Below are 19,665 nucleotides of genomic sequence, written 5' to 3'. Positions count from 1 at the left end.
TTCAAATGACGTCACGCGCTCCAGACGGCTGTGCGGGAGCATGAAGTCGCGTGCCACATTCGCGGGACCGTCGCGCCTCAACGCAACCACGAGGTTGGGTGATTAGCGTGCCAAGGACACGTAAGTGAGACAGGGGCTTTACTCTTTCAGAGATGCAATTTTAGGCTTTACAATTCTGCAATAAGTCCCATTAATAAAATAATGCTTACATCGTCAGAAAATACCATTGAAAGTGATCAGTTAACAAACTTCTGGCTCTTGGTATGAACAGGAATAATCATGGTTATTGATGATGCAGGATTTCAATCCAAACCAGTAGCTGAATGATCAGTTCAACATAAAATTGATTAGCATTGCGCTTATGATTGAGAGCACAGAATTAAGACAAGCAAAGGTGAGAATTAGTTTCAATGAAATAAAGATATACTACTCACGTAAAGAGATATTAGAGAAATGAGATCAGAGATACAAGTTATTCAGCATAAAGTAATGAAAGCTTCAATTACTGCCCAATTCGAATGAACTATTTGCAAAGGTATTTCTGCTTCGATGCTTGGCTATTCAGTTTTTCCTTAAAAGACTGGATGATCATTAAGCACAAGACAGAATACTTCACCTAATTTAAAAAATGTGATCCAAATTCACCATCACAATTTAAATTAAACGGGTGAGCTGTTGAGATAAGTTGCCATCATATTTTCACAGTGGTTTCAATTGGCTTGGTAAATAAAACATAGGTCTTTCATGAAATTGAAGGACTGACACTGATTGGTGTTATGTCAGTCTGCATGTGCATCTGCGTGATCAAACAGCATATAGCATAAGGAAGGAAAATGGATATAAACATTTCATGTCGATCATGTTAACTGACAATCAACCTGAATTTATCTTATCCACAATTCCCAAAATGAAAGACAATCTAACCTACAAAATATGGTAAATACGGTCAGATGAATGCACCATAATAAACAACACAATTATTTTGTTTTCATGCTGATCTGTCCCTTCCTTGCCAATGTTGAATTTCACACGCATCTCACTTCTTATTTTTCCTCTTCTTGCATATGCCGTGCACAGCCTAAAGTTGTAGGTCAACTTGTTTTATTTGATCTATTTGTTTGTGCACTTCGGGTTGATTGCATTAGTCGAAACAGGGTGGACCACGTGAAGATTCCAATCTCACACCACACGCATCTCACTATTGCGACCTTAATTAAGCAAATGTGTGACGGGGGGGGATGGGGAGGGTGGACGGGATGGAGGAGTGTGTGACGGAGGGGAGGGGTGTGTGTGTGGGGGGGGGGGGGTGTTAGTGGGTGGGTGGGGGGTTAGGTGTGGGGGTGTTAGTGTGTGGGGGGGGTTAGTGTGTGTGGGGGGTTAGTGTGTGGGGGAGGGTAAGCGCGTGTGGGGGGAGGTTAGCAAGTGTGGGGGGGGTTAACGTGTGTGGGGGGGTTAGCGCGTGTGGGGGAGGGTAAGCGCGTGTGGGGGGAGGGTTAGCAAGTGTGGGGGAGGGTAAGCGCGTGTGGGGGGAGGGTAAGCGCGTGTGGGGGGAGGGTAAGCGCGTGTGGGGGGAGGGTGAGCGCGTGTGGGGGAGGGTAAGCGCGTGTGGGGGGAGGGTTAGCGCGTGTGGGGGGAGGGTAAGCGCGTGTGGGGGGACGGTAAGCGCGTAAGCGCGTGTGGGGGAGGGTTAACCGCGTGTGGGGGGGGGTAAGTGTGTGGGGGGGGAGGGTTACCGCATGTGGGGGGGGTTACCGCATGTGGGGGGGTTAGTGTGTGGGGGGTTAGTGTGTGGGGGGTTAGTGTGTGGGGGGGGTTAATGTGTGGGGGTTGCGTTGGGGGACCAGGCCTCCCATGTGCCAGGGACCCAACGGAATAATGCACGATAGCGCTTACATTTTTGCACCACCTTACTCATAATTGTACTGTCGTGCGTTTTCAACAAGTTTCGTTCAGATTGATGTTACATTTTACAACTTATCACATTTTTTAATTTACAAAATCCAGTTTGAGAAAGATTCAGCAGTGACAGTTGGAGCTAAGACATCACAATGGGACCTGCCAGTGAACAGTCTTCCACAATGTCATCACAATGGGATCAGCAGCTTCCACCGTAAGGAGGGAGTGAGAATTTTTTTTTTTTTAAATACACTTTAATCAGATTTGTGGGGAAAGCTTTCCTTTATTAAAACAAATTCCAGAATTTTCCTTGTGCGGGGTGGGATAGGGGAGACGTCCACGTGGGGGTTTCCATTGTGGGGGGGTGGAATAGGGGAGAGGTTTTAGTTCCATAACTTTCCTTGTGGGGGTGGGTGGGATATGAGCGCCGCCGACACCCCCCCCCCCCCCCCCCCTTGGGGGAACGGGTTGCGTTGAGGGAACGGGTGTGTGGTGGAAATGAGTTGCATTGGTGAACGGCTGAGTGATGGAATATTGTGTTGGGGAAACGGGGCCCAATGGATCCCACTTGGTCTAGTATGTATATTAATAAGGCCTTCTACACCTGCACCTCCAGACTCAGGAAAAGGTTAATTCCCAGAGCTATAGCGCCTCTGCGCCGGACCTGCTGAGTGCCCCCCACCCCCATGGACTGTCTCCCTCGGATGGTCACGTCGCACAGACACATCTGCACTTTGGTCTGTTTTGACTGTTTTAATGTTCTTTTTACAAACCATGTTCTCGGGGTATCTAAATCTAAATTGTATTAGTTATTTAAGTTATGACATCGGATGGAAGCTGCATACCCAAATCTCGTTGCACTTATGTGTAATGACAATAAAAGATATTATCTATATATATATAAAACTCAAATCCGTCCGTCCGCCTGCAGTACGGATCCCTTCCTGCCTTTCGATTCGTGCCCGATACTCGCAGATGTCCAATTGGAATGGCCGATGCTCGCAGATGTCCAATCGGAATGGATTCATTTGCATGTACGGCTGCCGGCTGCATTTCTTCCTTTGATTCATTGCCACTCCCAATCCAGACGCTCAGTCTCCGAGATATTTTCCATTTCGGTAGAGATTTCGCTTTTCTTTCTAAGTATCCGCTCCTCATTTCATTTCGTCGTGTTGAAGTACATGTTTTTAATCCAATCCTTCTCCCCCCCCCCCATCTGCACTGACAGTTATCAGATTATGACGTCACAATGGGATCCCAAATCTCATTTACATAAAAGATTGCTCTTTTCAAAAAATTCCGCTACAATGTTAACAAAGAACAGGACCCAGTGCAATGAAAGATTTGTTACTTTGTTGTGAGGAGAGGGCGAGGATTGGTGTTTAATGTTATTTAAACAAATAGAGGGAGAGGAGGGAGGTAGGGAGGGGAGAGGGGTTATGGAGGGAGGAAGGAAGTGACTGAGGGTAGGGGAAAGAAGAGGGAGGGACAGGTGAGGGAGGGAATGGGGGAGGGGAGGAGAAGAAAGGAAAGAAGAGGGAGGGTGAAGAGGAAGGGGAGGGAGTGCTGGGGATGAGGGGAAATGATCCGAGTTTGGGGCTATGGGTGAGAGGTGAAATATTGCGTTGGGGGAATGGGGCCCAACCCGGTCCCACTTGGTCTAGCATATCACTAAAATCAAGGCGTGCTACCCAATTCCCCTAAAATAACATTAAGGCTCAAAAGGAGCCTCTTTCATAATCTCCATTCAACTATATCAACACCGTTTAGTTTAGAGATACAGCGAGGAAACAGGCACTTCTGCCTACTGAGTCCGTGCTGACCAGCAATCCTCACACACTAACACTATCCTACACACACCTTTACAATTTTACCAAGCCTAGCTTACTAACCTGTACGTCTTTGAAGTGTGGGAGAAAACACACGCAGGACACAGGGAGAACATACAAACTCCATACAGACAGCACCCGTAGTCAGGTGCCACCGTGCCACCCCTAAGATGCGTCCAGATATTTCAATTAGAATTCACTCTATACTGTGATATGTGGAACACGGATTAGTTTCTTATTCACCAGCTCACAAAAGAATTTTGCCACAAGTTAAAAAATCATACTAAAAGGAAGGTAGTAAAGATCCAAAAATGGGAAGGGACTGTTAAGTTCAACCCCAATGCCACTGATTTACATGAATAATTAATTCTGCTGCATAATCAACTCAACTCAATCTAAGGTTTGAAGAAGGGTCCCGACCAAAAACATCATCTGTCTATTCCCTCCACAGCTGCTGCCCGACCCAGTGTTTCCTCAGCACTGTTTCTTTCCTCAGCCCCCAAAGCAGACGGGAAAATTGCAATGCACAATTATTCTGCACTTAATAATGACTATGTCCAGTAACATACTGATTATGTTACTGGACCGTGAACCAGATCCAAAGACATGGGATCAATTCCTATGATGACAGCTGGGAAATTTATCCTAATTAATTACATGAACCTGGAATTTAAAGCAAACACAGTCTCAATCAAGGTTAAAATCAAACGACTTCATAGCGCTGAAAATTCAGCTGGTTCACCAATATTCCTCAGGAAAGGAAATCTGCAAGACTTTACGCAAATTGAACAATATGCAACTCCATCTCCACCATGCGGTTGATACGTTACTCTTAGTTTCAAGAAAAATGATGGACATCAAATGCTGCTGCCCCCTGTGCTGAGCACATTCAATGCATGAAAAATTAAAAACATGTAAAACATAGTTTAGGCTTAGCCTAGCAGTTGAGTAATTTGTTAAAACACATAAACACTTTCAGGTATAAAATATGCAAGATCCTACAACTTGCGTTACATAATGAGAGAGAGCTGGGAAGGTGACACAATATGCCTTGTGAACTACTGTACTGCTTTGGAATTGCTTGGCTTCAGGCATGAGCTCAGCTTTAATTTTTGCTGATAGCTATTATCAACTATTGTGAATCGTCAGAGGCAAACACTATTTAAGGCTAATCTCCACATCATTGCAGCTCTTAAAACTTTATACGAACCAGACTGCACAATGCTTACCACCACCTATTTCTGTCTTTTAAGGCAAAGCCGTGAACAAGTCAAGAGTCAAGAGTCAATTTAATTGTCATTTGGACCCCTGGGGGTCCAAACGAAATGCCGTTTCTGCAGCCATACATTACACACAAATAGACCCCAGACACAACATAATTACATTTAACATAAACATCCATCACATAACTGTGATGGAAGGCCAAAAAAACTTATCTCTCCACTGCACTCTCCCCCCCCCCCCGATGTCACAGTCAAAGTCAAAGCCCCCGGCTGGCGATGGCGATTGTCCCGCGGCCATTGAAGCCACGCCGGGTGGTGCGAGGTCGCACACCGGGTCTTGGTGTTGGAGCCCCCGGTGTGCGCTCGCAAAGTCCCGCAGCCGTTCCAGCCGCGCGGGGCAATGGTGTTAGGCCCCGCTCCAGGAGCTCTTCAACCCCGCAACACGGGCGGGAGAATTCGCCGTTGCAGCAGCCCGAAAAGCAGTCTCCCTCCAGGGAGCCGCGCGGGGTCGTCCGAGCCGTCCGCAGACCCGCAGTAGCAGCCTCCGACTCAGCAGCAGCAGGCATCGGCAGCAGCAGCAGCAGCAGCAGCAGCAGCGCTCCTCCACCGCTCCACCCGCTCCGGTCTCGGCCAGCTCCGCGACGGTGAGGTGAGTCGGCACCTGAGTCCCCGGCTTCTTCCCGTTGGAGGCCGCTCCTCGTTGCGGCCTCAACGACACCTGAGACCCGACGAGAAAAGGTCGGGTCTCCAGTGCAGGGAGAGATTCAAAAGTTTCCCCCCCCTCCCACCCCACCCCCCCCCCCCCCACACACACACACCCCCCAACATAAAATAACAAAAACTACACAGAAACACAGACAAAAAATAACAAAAACGCGGACAGGCTGCAGAGGCCGCTGCTGGCCAGAGCCGCGCCGCCTACCCACAAGCAGAACAAGCAGAAAGTGCAGCAGTTACTTCACAGAAGAGTGGCAGACGAGCCACACTTAACCCCAAGAGGAGATGATAGTTTGCCAGTTTTGAGGTGGCATGGCAGAGGCATTGCCAGCACAGTCTAATCCAGAATTACTGAATTTTCCAATTATATTGGACCAACTGTGAACTTTGTACCTCAGATATCTGGAGGGGCAACTAAACCCAATGGTAAAGGTTCACAGGAAGAGGGCAATGCTGAAGTCAAACTACCACCATTTGATTATATACTTGCTGACAAAACAAAAAAAATATTAAGCATCCTCAAGGATAGAGCCACAGAGGATATGCACATGATGAAGCACAGGACAGTGGCTTATACTCATCAAGAATAATGCAGGTCAAGAATAATGCTGATACCAGTACAATGGATATCGAAGATTCGCCCAATTTTTGCTGAACATGTTGCAATCTGCTGCCACACCTCCTAGGCCACAGATGTGATGTCACCTTAAGTATCCTTCACTGAAGATCGGTAGCCTTTCATCTGCTACACTGCAAAGACGCACTATCTTTCACACCAGCAAAAGGTTGACAGAATAGAAAAAGTATGATGGGTTGACAAGTATACAAAGTGGCCTGCTTTCGTTAATAAATGTAGTTTGGAGTGCTTAGTTTGTGCCAGGAAAGGTTTTTCACGATTAAGGAGCATTTCTAAATAGCACTTTGGCTCCATCTACTGCTAGAACCCATAACTGTTGAGGTAACAATCTATTTCAATCCAGCTTCAGAATCACTATTCAAACAATTTTTACCAAATTCTTATTTTAGGGTTAGTTGAGGCCGGTCATGGAGACTTGCTATTTTTCTATTTATATTAGCGATGTTACAAAATCCTACCATCAGTGGCGTTCCAGATCTGCCCACTGCCTGTGAGTGCGATTCCGGAGGCTTTGGTGGGGGGGGGGGATTAAAATGCAGGTTTGTAATTGTTGTCGGAGAGCGATTTGCTCGGACTACAAGCTAATGAAGAACATTTGTTCTGCGCTTCCGCCCCTGTTTAAAAAAAAAAGTTGCTGGTCGATTGCATCGCTGGATTGAAGTTAAACGCGACTTCAAACGCCTTCAACACCTTCAACATCACGGATCGCAAGTGCAGGACAAAAAAAAAGGTATTTTGTTAATTTAACATCTTATCGTGCTTTTTGGTATGGTTTCATTTTAATCTGATGATGCCGAATATGTTATTTAGGCCCCGATATCGGCCGTGTCTTGCCTGCCAATCGGGTCTTAAATCATGGCAGCAGCCACATTCCGATCTATCACAATCCAGAAACATCCACTCTCAAGATAATCAAATACTTTGTTTTATTGCACAATCATGTCATAAGAACACGTAAATATTTTCATACTAAATATATGACTGAAAACCTCCACAGTACAGTTTTAGTCAGATGGATAGTATGAAAATATTGATCATGGATAGACAATTACACAAAATATAGATAATTTAGATGTTCTTATGACATTGTGCAAAAAATAATGATTTTGATTATCTTGAGAGTAGATGTTTCTGGATTTTGAACAAATATCTGTGTAAAACGACCCTTGACTGCTGCAGTTTATAAACCAACAGTTACTTTGACTTTGCTTAAAGTTTCAAAGACTCAGCAATCCCAAGGAACTTGGAACGTTTATGAAAATTTGTGATGAAACTTTTAAACTTCCAGAAGGCAGTCAAATTATGGGAATTAAACATTCAATTCCTTCCATTTTGGCATAGTAATTTGTGACAAACTGAGATTTAAAAATCATGTTATATTGTGAATTCTTGTGTGAATGGTAGCAGTTTGTTATTTGGATGCTTTGGCTATTAAAAAATATATTTTTAGCCTTTTCTTGAGAATGGGATAGCTGTTTAGATCTAGTAATTGAATTTAGATTGATTTGATGACACTGATGAACATGATTTTTTTGTTGGGTATTTACTATTTGTTTTAACGTTTAACTTGTGTTAGGCATTTTGGTGAACAAAATAATTTCTAAAACTGCAAATAATAACTTGTTTCTGTTAATGCTGTTCAATGGTTTTTTTCTTTACATTTTAAACAGATACGTCCGAAGAAGAAATGCAAAATTGTCAATCCAAATGCCCAGCCTGGCATAGCTAGAGCTCACCTTGAAGTGAATTTCTCTGTCATGCCCGAGTCTAGGAAGGATCTTAAAAATGGACACATCTTGTATACCTCGTCTGGAAAAAGACCGTCTGAAACTGAGAGACGGCTGAGTTCACATTTATCTTTGTCGGATGCAGACGACTATTCATTTGCTGCTGTTAACTCAAGGATGAGGACTCTCGTTAACTGGACTTTGCTTAAAGTTTAAAAGACTCAGCAATCCCAAGGAACTTGGAATATTTATGAAAATTTGTGATGAAACTTTTAAACTTCCAGAAGGCAGTCATCAGATTTCTTTAGATGATATTCCACCGCCTGGTGCTCAAGATCCTGAATCCTTGACATCAGCCGAAAGCCAAATGCCCATATTTCAAGGCACTGAGAACATGGGCGATGACAGTCATAGTCTGCATCCTCCACTGAATCTAGCAACGCCAACAACAGTTGCTGCCTCTCCTGAACCAATGTCATCGACATCCAGTGTTTCAACAAGATGTAGCAGAGAACTTCTAAGTCTTTCACCAAGGAAACAGAAAATGAAGAAAAGACTAAACTTTCTGTCAACATCCAAGGTCGCTCTTGCACTAAAGTATTGCACAAAGATCAGTGAACTTAGGGCACAGTTGAAAACTCCCAAACGTGTAGTTAATCAAGCCTAAAAGAGAAAGCAAAACTGAATAGATTTAAAGGACAGAAAGATTCAGGAACTCAAAATCAAATTACGTGGGGATACTTTGGCACGAGAGATTGCTGAAACCCAGGCAGAGTTTTTGAGACTTAACAAAGCACACAGTTTCGAGGCAGTAAGAAAAAGAGGAAAACTCTTTCAATTCACCACTACAGAAAAGTTCACGAAAAACTAAAAGACAGGGAAGAGGATGTGAGACACCTCGAATATGACAATCTTGTCCTCAAAGAAACAATCAAAACTCTGGAGGCTGCCAGTATTGTCAAGTCAAAGTTGGACCAGAAGGCTTACTCCTCAACAACAAGGATGCATGTGTTTGATTGTATTGTAAACAAAACTCCCACAGCAAAATTCCAATCCTGATAAGCCAGTTCTACAAGCGGAGTGGACTTAATCTGGATCGTGTTCCTCGCAGAGCGCAGTTGAAGTTATGGCCCGAGAATTGGGAACTATTGCTGAGTTACCGACAGCAGAGATGATCCTAGCAACAAAGGATTTGACTGTTGGTTTTGATGCAACCACCCAAGAAGAGACCCATTAACAGTGTACACTTCACTCCACAAATTAATGTCTTTCTGCAGCAGTCGATGAATTGGCTGGTGGGACTGCTGAGGACTATGCGCAACATATTTACGATACTATTGATGACAATTTGTGTGAAACTTACACTTTTTTCAATGAGCAGCAAGCGGATTTCCAAGACACCAAGCAAAAGATAATAGATATTACAAATACACTGAGTGGCAGGTGTGCAGCTAATCATGCTGCTATTAGGATTGTGACAGTGAGTGGGATAAATCTTTGAATGAGCTCTACTGCCATTTGCATCCTCTTGACTCCATCGCAACATCAGTTCGCTCAGCCCTCAAAATGCACAAACAATCCAGAGGCCAATTCGTGTTTGGGAAGGACTGTCTAGCAGGAAATGTCATACTGCAGATGAACAATCTTCGGTACAAGAATGGAAAAGTGGACCCAAAAGGATTTGTTGCATTTTTGGATGAAAGGAACATCCCCCGAAGTGTCCTTCCACAGTACCGTGGCAACAGATTACATATACTTTTCCATATTAGTGGCAAGCTCATAGAACATTAAAATGACTTTGTTGCCCTGCTGAATAGCGGAACATCCTGTGTGGGGGGTTGAGAAGCGCCATCCTCCGTGACTTCATCCAGGCTGAAGCAAAAGTAGAATTTCAGTCAGACTTACTTGGCAAATATCTGACTGAGCCTTGGATGAAGAGCTTCTACACATCAAGCCAGAATCAGATCAACCACGTTGATGGCATCAAAGTGGTTAAAGGTGTGATTGCTGCTCTAAAAGGAAGCCACAGAAAATCCAGAGAACTTGATATTGGCAAGGGAAGATTTCTTCGGTGAGGAGGTGCATCTTGATGCCACGTTGACAAAACTTTGGGAGCTGCCAGTATATTCCACAGTTCAGTTCAAAGATGAGAAGCTGTCTTCAAGCTGTCATCATTGTGTTGGAAAGGCAGTATAGTAAATACTTTGAACTTGATGTAACTGAGAAACTGAAGGAGGAGACTACATCAGGAAGATCATACAACATTTCTGCGGAGGAGATAATGGGGATGTTTAGCTCATCAAAACAGAAATCTCCCAATGCCACCATGTGTCATTTGTCATGTAGGATGCGGGCAAGAATAGAACAGTCAACTTCCTTGATAATCTCGAGGAGCAACGTAGGGAGGAGATGCTCTGTAAGGCAATGAAATTGGGGAGAATGCAGAGGAACAGACGGAAGAAAAAACAGAAGGAATTGAGAGCAGAAATCATCAGGGGACAGAAAGACAAGGAGCATGCTCGGGACTCGAAAGAGGAAAAACTAGGAAATAAATTGAAAGAGACTGATTTAGACAGCATTCGCAGAGTTATCCAAATTTGGTCCAAATGTGATGATCTACAGGACATTCTTAATGGGAAAGTAGTGGGCAGATTAACAGTTAACAGTTAATTTTGTACTTAGTTATAATTAGGTAACTAACTAATTATATGCTTTAATTTCAGGTCATCCAAGTAAGATGTTTCATATTTGTTTCAGAATGCTTCAATCAACAATAACTGAAAACCTAATTGTTCTCTTAATTTTTAAGAAAGTTATGAGCATTTATGTCAATTGACTGTCCTCGATCATAGCTTTTGTGTTAAGTCAATGGAAAAACAAAAGGGAACAAGATGCTAATTTCTGAGTATGAAAATGACCATAACTTTAATACTGAAGATATGAAAGTGGATTAGGTATCAAATTAAAGTTATTTTTATGCTTTATCTGATGTAACATTCCTATTTATATATTGTAATGTGATCCTTCAATGAGTTTAAGAGAAATAAAAATCACTAGCAGCTGGGCCGCTTGTTCTTTAGACTGATATCCAAGGGAAACAACAGCAGCTCAAGTTGTTGTCATGGAAGGAAGAGAACATTCAGAAAGATCAATTGCAAACATTTAACAGAAAAACTTCCTCCACTAACCATCAGCACGAGAGCATCTCAAGACTATGTGCACAGCATCCTGTTCTGCTCACTCTATACTCATGACTGGGTGGCTGGACACAATTCAAACTCCATCTATAAGTTTGCCGATGATACCATCGTTGTTCAACGAATTGCAGGTGACGACGAGTCAGAGTATAAGAGGGAGATCATTCGACTGACCAAATGGTGCCAGAACAGCAACTATGCTCTCAATGTCAGTAAGACCAAGGAACTGATTGTTGTCTTTGGAAGAGGAAAGAAGACGATCCGCAAACCTTGGGATGCCGGCGGCAAAAGTCAAAAGCATAAACATTCCTGTGTGTGCATATCTCTGAAGATCTGTCCTGGACCCAGCACATTGATGCAATCGTAAAGAAAGCCCACCAGCACCTTTATTTCCTGAGAAGATTGAGAAGATTTGGTTTGTCAACAAATTCTCTCTTTCATTTCTGCAGGTGTACAGAAAGCATATTGACTGGTTGCATCACGGCCTGGTTCAGCAACCCGAATGCCCAGGAATGATTACAAAAAGTGGTAAACACTGCTCAGTCCATCACGAGTACGGACCTGACTTCCCCACCATCGAGGGGATCTATAAAAGCCGCTACCTCAAAAAGGCAACTAGCTTTAACTAAGACACACAGCACCCTGGCCACACTCTCATTTCACTCCTATAATTGGAAATAAGGTATTGGAACTTATTTAAATAAATAAAATGTGTGTATGATCATTTTTTAGTACTATGTTTACATATCTGTTGTTTTTATTGTTTTGCTGCATGTAAGAATTTTATTGTTCCATTTCGGGGCATGTGACAATAAAACACTCTTTATTCTTGTTCTTAAGTATGATTATGCATATGTACAATATAATTTTACTGAATTGAATGCAAAATAACGAATTTCACTATCTCGGGACATGTGCCAATTAAGTGTCATTGAACTAATGATTATGTTTGGAGATAACACTAAAGTGGATGTATGAAAGCGCATATCAAAGTTACAGCAAGTTCTTGATCAGCTGGGCCAGTGGGAAGAGGAATGGCTAATGTACTTTAATGCAGATAAGTGCAAGCTAGTGCATTTTGCGAAGTCAAACCAGTGCTGGGCCCTTCACAGTGAACAAGGACTTTGGGGTTTTGTTTTGCCACACATAGGTTTAAAAAAATAAATATTTTGTCTATTTTGTACTGTGCTTTCAAATCCATTGATCTTGCAAGTAGAAATGTCTTTGTTCTGCATCAGTACATATGATAATTAAACACTCTGACTCTTGAGTACTGTGTTGATTTGGATCCTTTGCACCAATCCTCATGTTACATCACTGGCTGCAGCAGGTACTGGTTCACTTATCTTCATTGATGATACAATTGCTGATGGTAGTAGAATAATGAATTCTGAAATGTATAGACACATCCTATCTGATCAAGTTCAAACAAATGCCTCAAAACTCATTGGCTGGCAAAACAATGTTCCCAAACATACTGCTAAAGCAACAAAGGAGTTTTACAAAGCTAAAAAATGGTCAATTCTTGAGTGGCCAAGTCAATCACCCGATCTGAACCCAATTGAGCATGCCTTTTATATGCTGATGAGAATACTGAAAGGTACCAGATCCCAAAACAAGCATAAACTAAAGTTGGCTGCAATACAGGCCTACCAGAACATCACCAGAGAAGACCTGAAAAATCAGTATTTTGCTGAGGAAATCAGTATTTTTATGCTGTGCCATTTTGCTGAAAACCTAGAACCATAGAAAATAGGTGTAGGAGTAGGCCATTCGACCCTTCGAGCCTGCACCGTCATTCAATATGATCATGGCTGATCATCCAACTCAGTATCCTGTACTTGCCTTCTCTCCATACCCCCTGATCCCATTAGCCACAAGGGCCACATCTAACTCCCTCTTAAATATAGCCAATGAAATGGCCTCAACAACTTTCTGTGGCAGAGAGGTCCACAGATTCACCACACTCTGTGTGAATTTTTTATTTCTCATCTCGGTCCCAAAGGATTTCCCCTTTATCCTTAAACTGTGACCCCTTGTCCTGGACTTCCCCAACATTGGGAACAATCTTCCTGCATCTAGCCTGTCCAACCCCTTAAGAATTTTGTAAGTATCTATAAGATCCCCCCTCAATCATCTAAATTCTAGCGAGTACAAGCCAAGTCTATTCAGTCTTTCTTCATATGAAAGTCCTGACATCCCAGGAATCAGTCTGGCGAACCTTCTCTGTACTCCCTCTATGGAAAGAATGTCTTTCCTCAGATTAGGAGACCAAAACTGTACGCAATACTCCAGGTGTGGTCTCACCAAGACCCTGTACAACTGCAGTAGAACCTCCCTGCTCTTATACTCAAATCCTTTTGCTATGAATGCTAACATACCATTCACTTTCTACACTGCCTGCTGCACCTGCATGCCTACTTTCAACGACTGGTGTACCATGACACCCAGGTCTCGTTGCATCTCCCCTTTTCCTGATCGGCCACCATTTAGATAATAGTCTACTTTCCTGTTTTTGCCACCAAACTGGATAACCTCACATTTATCCACATTATACTGCATCTGCCATGCATTTGCCCACTCACCCAGCCTATCCAAGTCACCTTGCAGCCTCCTAGCATACTCCTCACAGCTAACACTGCCCCCCAGCTTCGTGTCATCCGCAAACTTGCAGATGTTGCATTCAATTCCCTCGTCCAAATCATTAATATATTGTAAATAGCTGGGGTCCCAGCACTGAGCCTTGCGGTACCCCACTAGTCACTGCCTACCATTCTGAAAAGGACCCGTTTACTCCTACTCTTTGCTTCCTGTTTGCCAGCCAGTTCTCTATCCACATCAATACTGAACCCCCAATACCGTGTGCTTTAAGTTTGTATACTAATCTCTTATGTGGGACCTTGTCGAAAGCCTTCTGAAAGTCCAGATATAACACATCCACTGGTTCTCCCTTATCCACTCTACTAGTTACATCCTTCGAAAAATTCTATAAGATTCGTCAGACATGTTTTACCTTTCGTAAATCCATGCTGACTTTGTCCAATGATTTCACCACTTTCCAAATGTGCTGCTATCCTATCTTTAATAACTGACTCTAGCAGTTTCCCCACTACCGATGTTAGACTAACTGGTCTGTAATTCCCTGTTTTCTCTCCCTCCCTTTTTAAAAAGTGGGGTTACATTAGTTACCCTCCAATCCTCAGGTACTACTCCAGAATCTAAGGAGTATTGAAAAATTATCGCTAATGCTTTTTTAATGTTTTTTATGTGCAGTCATACGCATGTAAGAGTACAAGAATGCATAACTTTGCTACCAATTGACATGTCTTCTACGCACCTTACTTGACGGTGCCATTACATTGCCATCTCTGTATACTTCTGTTTGAATGGCTGCTTTCTGCTTTTAGCACCAGTTGATGATGTAGAACCAATTTTGGAAGCCTCCCTCTCCCTCCCTCGCTCTCCCTTCCTCCCTCCCCCTCCATCTTCCTCCCTCTTTTTCTCCCTCCCTCATTCCCTCCTTCTCTCCTCCCTCCCCGAACAATCTGTGACCCATAGCGCTGTGGCCATAGCGCTATGAGTAAAGCCCATAGCGCTATGTGTAAAGGCAATAGCGCTCCAGCTGGTATCACTATAATTAGAACCCATAGCGTTGTTCATTTAAATTCCCATGCACTAAACCGACAGCGCTGTTTATACCTGTTACGGGTCAGGCAGATCAAAGCTTACAAAAATAATCATCCAGATCTTGAAATTTTTAGTTACAGTATGACTTTTTATATCCTTGCATTTTTAAAGCAGCTAAATGAAACAGGAAGTTGGGCCGATTTAAAAAAAATCCGTATTTTATGAAGCAAATCCATACATCCGTATTTTCTAGCGCAATTCCGTACAAAATATGGAAAATCCGTACTACTTGGCAGCTCTGTTATGGTGCTGTGAAATGGGCAGACTATGTATAAATACTGTTGTAATTTCTACATGGTGAAAGCAAAATGTATTAAAATGGCTTTTATTAAAATCTGACAATGTACACTTTAACCACATGTGATGTTTTCGATTACAAGTCGCAAGTTATGGAGTACAGAGGCAAATAAATAAATGATGGGTCTTTGTCCCAAACATTATGGAGGGCACTGTACATGCTACATTTTCTATTTTTACTCATTCACAGGACATAGATATTTATTATTCTTTCCCAAGGTGTCCAGTTTGATATTATCAGAAACCAGTTAAAAGTTCAATAGTTGGTGTGTCTGGGGTGACAATGATTCCATATTTCCTTCCTGGTAAAACATTTGTGAACTAGATGGGCTTCATATGACAATCGTGGAGCATCCTGTTCATTATTACCAATAATTTGCCGTCATGGTGCACTTTCAAATTGTGTCTGTGACTCAATAATCCAAGCTTCTGAGTGTTTGTCTCGTACTTTAACTAAGGTGACCATAACCTTTTACATTTTGCTGCATATAATACAAACAGAAGGGAAATGCTTGCATCTAATCTTTTCCAAAAGCAAGAGATTATTTAAGACATTAAATAGTTCAAATAGCAGGTGGTAATCCGCTTTCAGTTTTGCTAATACTGTAATACTGAAAATTTACACTTCAATTCCCTGAATGGAAAATAAAAGATAGGCTGATACGAAAAGGCAAACAGCTAATAGGATTGATCCTCTTCTGAAAATCAAACCTTACAAGAATAATTTTGACTTTTGGTAATAGATTTAAATGGTCAATATTTGATTCTACAGGCTGCAAAAGAAATTTGAAAGAGAAATGCAAACATGTGGCTGGATCAACAGCCCTTAGTTTACACCATCACCAAGTCAAAATTACTTCAATCCCTTTCCATTTTTGAAGAATCTCTAGACAAAGAGAACAAAGCTATTTTGTGTGCATTCTTTAATTTCTGATTGTCAGATTAAAAATAGTGCCGTAATGCATTAATTATTCAGTTAAACTCAAAGACTGAAAGCAACAATAATCATCAGAACGCATAATGATACGAGTTTGGAATTTGTTTTAGACTTTTAAACTTTCATAAAAGATTAAGGAAAGAAATAATGTGGCAGCTGGATCAACTAATTTACAAATTTGTGGCATGCAAAAGTAACGCAAATAAATACAGCAAGTGACATTGTTTTAATTATTATTCAATCATGGGATACTAATGTTGCTAGTGAGGCCAGCATTTAATGCCCTATCTTATTCTTATGATTCTTATGTTGTGACAATGAAGTAACTGTAACCAAGGTGCTATGGTTGTCACTTAGGAGGAAAATTGTATATTATATTATGAACAAGCTGCTCCAATCCATCCAGGTGGTAACGTTTGTGTATAGGAGTTAAGGAAATCAGTCATACAGCATATAAACAGTAGCCCTTGGCTACTGTAAATTGGCCCTAGTTTGCAGGTGAGTTGTGTGGTATGGGGGAGTTGAAGAGAACATGGGAGAATAAAATTGGTATTAATGCAGGATTTGTTACTGAGAACCATCAACTTGGTAGACCAAATGGCCCGTTTCCATACTGGATCGCTCAATAACTCTTACTTTATGATCTGGACCATCTACAGCAGGCACCATAAGGCACTGCCAAGAAACTATCAGTGTTATCTCCAATAAAAACTGTGAAATACACTAGAAGAATAAGTATGTCTCCCTGACCAATACCATCAGTGTGATGGTTCTTTGTGCACTTAGTTGACTCTGTTCGGCAGGACCAAGAACAAGCTCTCAATATTGGTACTCTCTACTGGGCTCTGTCACAGGAAGCGATTAACGGATAGACAGATGTTTGAAACCACCTGAAAGAAATCCCTAGACCTCTGCCTCATGACCAATCAAAATGAATGTGGAGCATTAGAACGTTATTGTAATCTCAAATGGGTAGATATATGGGTAGATAACATATCAAAGGATTAGTGGTGTTAAGTAAGAAATAACTATTCAGAAAGGTATGAAATCTGAAAACCTGCTTAAAATGTGGTCAAGAAACAGTAAAAAAAAATAGTACCCGATTCACTGCAGAAAACTTTTGATACTATGAACATGGAATACATTGACTGAAAAAGTAGTGGCAGTTTATAGAATTGGATAAATACTTGAAAGTCAGAAAATTGAATGTCGATGGGGAAAGATCAGAAGGACTAAATAAATAGCGTTTTACAAAGTGCCAATATGTTCAAAATGTATCATTTACCATTCCATCATCCTATAGATTTCAGCAATTGATTTTGCATTTTTACTTATTTTTTACATCTCTTGGGGCATTACACGCATGATTGAAAAATAAAGAACTGTAGAAAAATGCTAGTAGTACTCAGGACAGGGATCATCTCTGGAGGGAGAAATAAAAAATCAAATATTTCAGATTCATGGTTGCAGTTAGAACATTTTGTTTGTCTTCAGAAAGATCGCCACATTAATGATATTTTAGAATAATAAGGGAAGGTCACTAGAGTATATTAGTTTTTTTATATTTGAAACGGCGATAGGTCACTAGCATAGTGCTCTAAATTATTGTGAGTTCACTCAAAGACACTATCAAGAATGAAGGACTTTCATTCCATTTTCCACTAATAAATCTAAATTATCTTGAAGATTCAATCAATTATAGTTATCTCACAGGGAACACCTCTACAAGATACAAGATACAAGATACATTTAATTGTCATTTGGACCCCTTGAGGTCCAAACGAAATGCCGTTTCTGCAGCCATACATTACAAACAAATAGACCCAAGACACAACAACACAACATAATTTACATAAACATCCATCACATCATTGTGATGGAAGGCCAAAAACACTTATCTCTCCACTGCACTCTCCCCCCCCCGATGTCAGAGTCAAAGTCAAAGCCCCCGGCTGGCGATGGCGATTGTCCCGCGGCCATTAAAGCCACGCCGGGTGATGCGAGGTCGCACACCGGGTCTTGCTGTTAGAGCCCCCGGCGTGCGCTCGCAGAGTCCCGAGGCCATTCCAAGCCTCGCGGGGTGGTGCTGTAAAGGCCCCGCTCCAGGAGCTCTTCAACCCCGCAACTCGGGCGGGGGGAAGTCGCCGTTGCGAGAGCCCTGAAAAGCGGTCTCCCTCCAGGGATCCGCGGGCTCCCGGTGCCGCCGTCCACAGACCTGCCGTTGGAGCCTCCGACTCTCCGGTAGCAGCAGCAGCAGCAGCAGCATCAGCGCTCCTCCACCGCTCCACCCGCTCCGGACTCGGCCAGCCCCGCGACGGCGACGGTGAGTCGTAGCACCAGAGTCCCCGGCTTCTTCCTGTTGGAGGCCGCTCCTCGTTGCGGCCCCAACGACAACGGAGACCCGACGAGAAAAAGGTCGGCTCTCCAGTGCAGGGAGAGATTTAAAAAGTTCCCCCCCCCACACACACACCCCAACAAAAAATAACAAAAACTACATTAAAACACAGACAAAAAATAATAAACCGCGGACAGACTGCAGAGGCCGCTGCTGACGAGAGTCGCGCCGCCCACCGGAACTGTCATCAAATCGAACTGTCATCAAACTGTCATCAAATTGAAGCAGGCACTGTGTTACCTGTCTTTATAAAATTGTTACTGAATATGTAGAAAAGGGCAAGATAATAAAGCTCAAGTCAACTGATGTCCATGTTTTGTGAATGAATAATGAAGTCAAGTACCTAATTTGTCAGACTAAAGTCATCAAGAATATTTGATTGAAGAATGGATGGTCCCCAACACACATTGGTTTGAATTCTTTTGAACAGTAATCATCATCTCCATGGGTAATTGTGGTGAACTTAAAGGGTTTAAATTAAATCAGTACAAAAAAATGAAAAAAACAAATACATACTGTAATATCCATATAATACTGTGTCTTCAACATTCTTCCTTGTGGTGTTATCTGCTGCCCATTCCTTAAAGAAAAACATATACAAGGTTATTAGGACATATAAGTTGCTCTGGTAAGCTTTATTTCATTCCAAAGCTGACGCATTATGTGCCTGACATCGTCAGAAAAGCTTATGTGACATGCAAAACTGCACACATTTTCTCTATCAAAAAATGGAGTGATGCCTGCCATATTTCAGGTGCACCTTTTGCACATTTGGATAAGCTGGAGCAGAAATGGTTAAGTGTGGACCTAATTGAGGTACACAATATTATGGAAGGCATAGATAAGATAGAAAACAAGACCCTTTTTCCTTTGTTGGTTTACTAGACTAAGTGGGCCCTGTTGGGTCCCTGTCGGGTCCCTGTCATACGGGAGGCCTGGTCCCCCAACGCAATATTCCACCACTCACCCATAGCCCCAACTGCGCAGGTGCGGCTCATTTCCCCTCATCCCCAGCACTCTATTCCCTTCTTCATCACCCGCCCTCTACTTTCCCCTCTCCTCCCCTCCCCCAATCCCTCCCTCACCTCTCCCTCCTCCTTTTTCCTACCATCAGTCACTCAAC

General features: G+C 42.5%; 1 protein-coding gene across 2 annotated transcripts in view; it reads right to left on the bottom strand.

Annotated features, from left to right (window-relative positions):
- Positions 1–19,665, bottom strand: part of lmbrd1 (LMBR1 domain containing 1) — a 163,004-nt gene that overhangs the window by 125,000 nt on the left and 18,339 nt on the right. For both annotated transcript variants that reach the window (XM_055635037.1, XM_055635038.1), the window contains exon 3: positions 19,059–19,122. In XM_055635037.1, the coding sequence (XP_055491012.1) occupies positions 19,059–19,122 (64 nt within the window). The remainder of the gene's footprint in view (positions 1–19,058; positions 19,123–19,665) is intronic.

The sequence above is a fragment of the Leucoraja erinacea genome, chromosome 5, assembly GCF_028641065.1.
Source record: "Leucoraja erinacea ecotype New England chromosome 5, Leri_hhj_1, whole genome shotgun sequence".
Classification (NCBI taxonomy): Eukaryota; Metazoa; Chordata; class Chondrichthyes; order Rajiformes; family Rajidae; genus Leucoraja; species Leucoraja erinaceus.
Note: the sequence above shows the minus strand (reverse complement) of the source record. Positions and strands in the feature narration are given on the sequence as shown.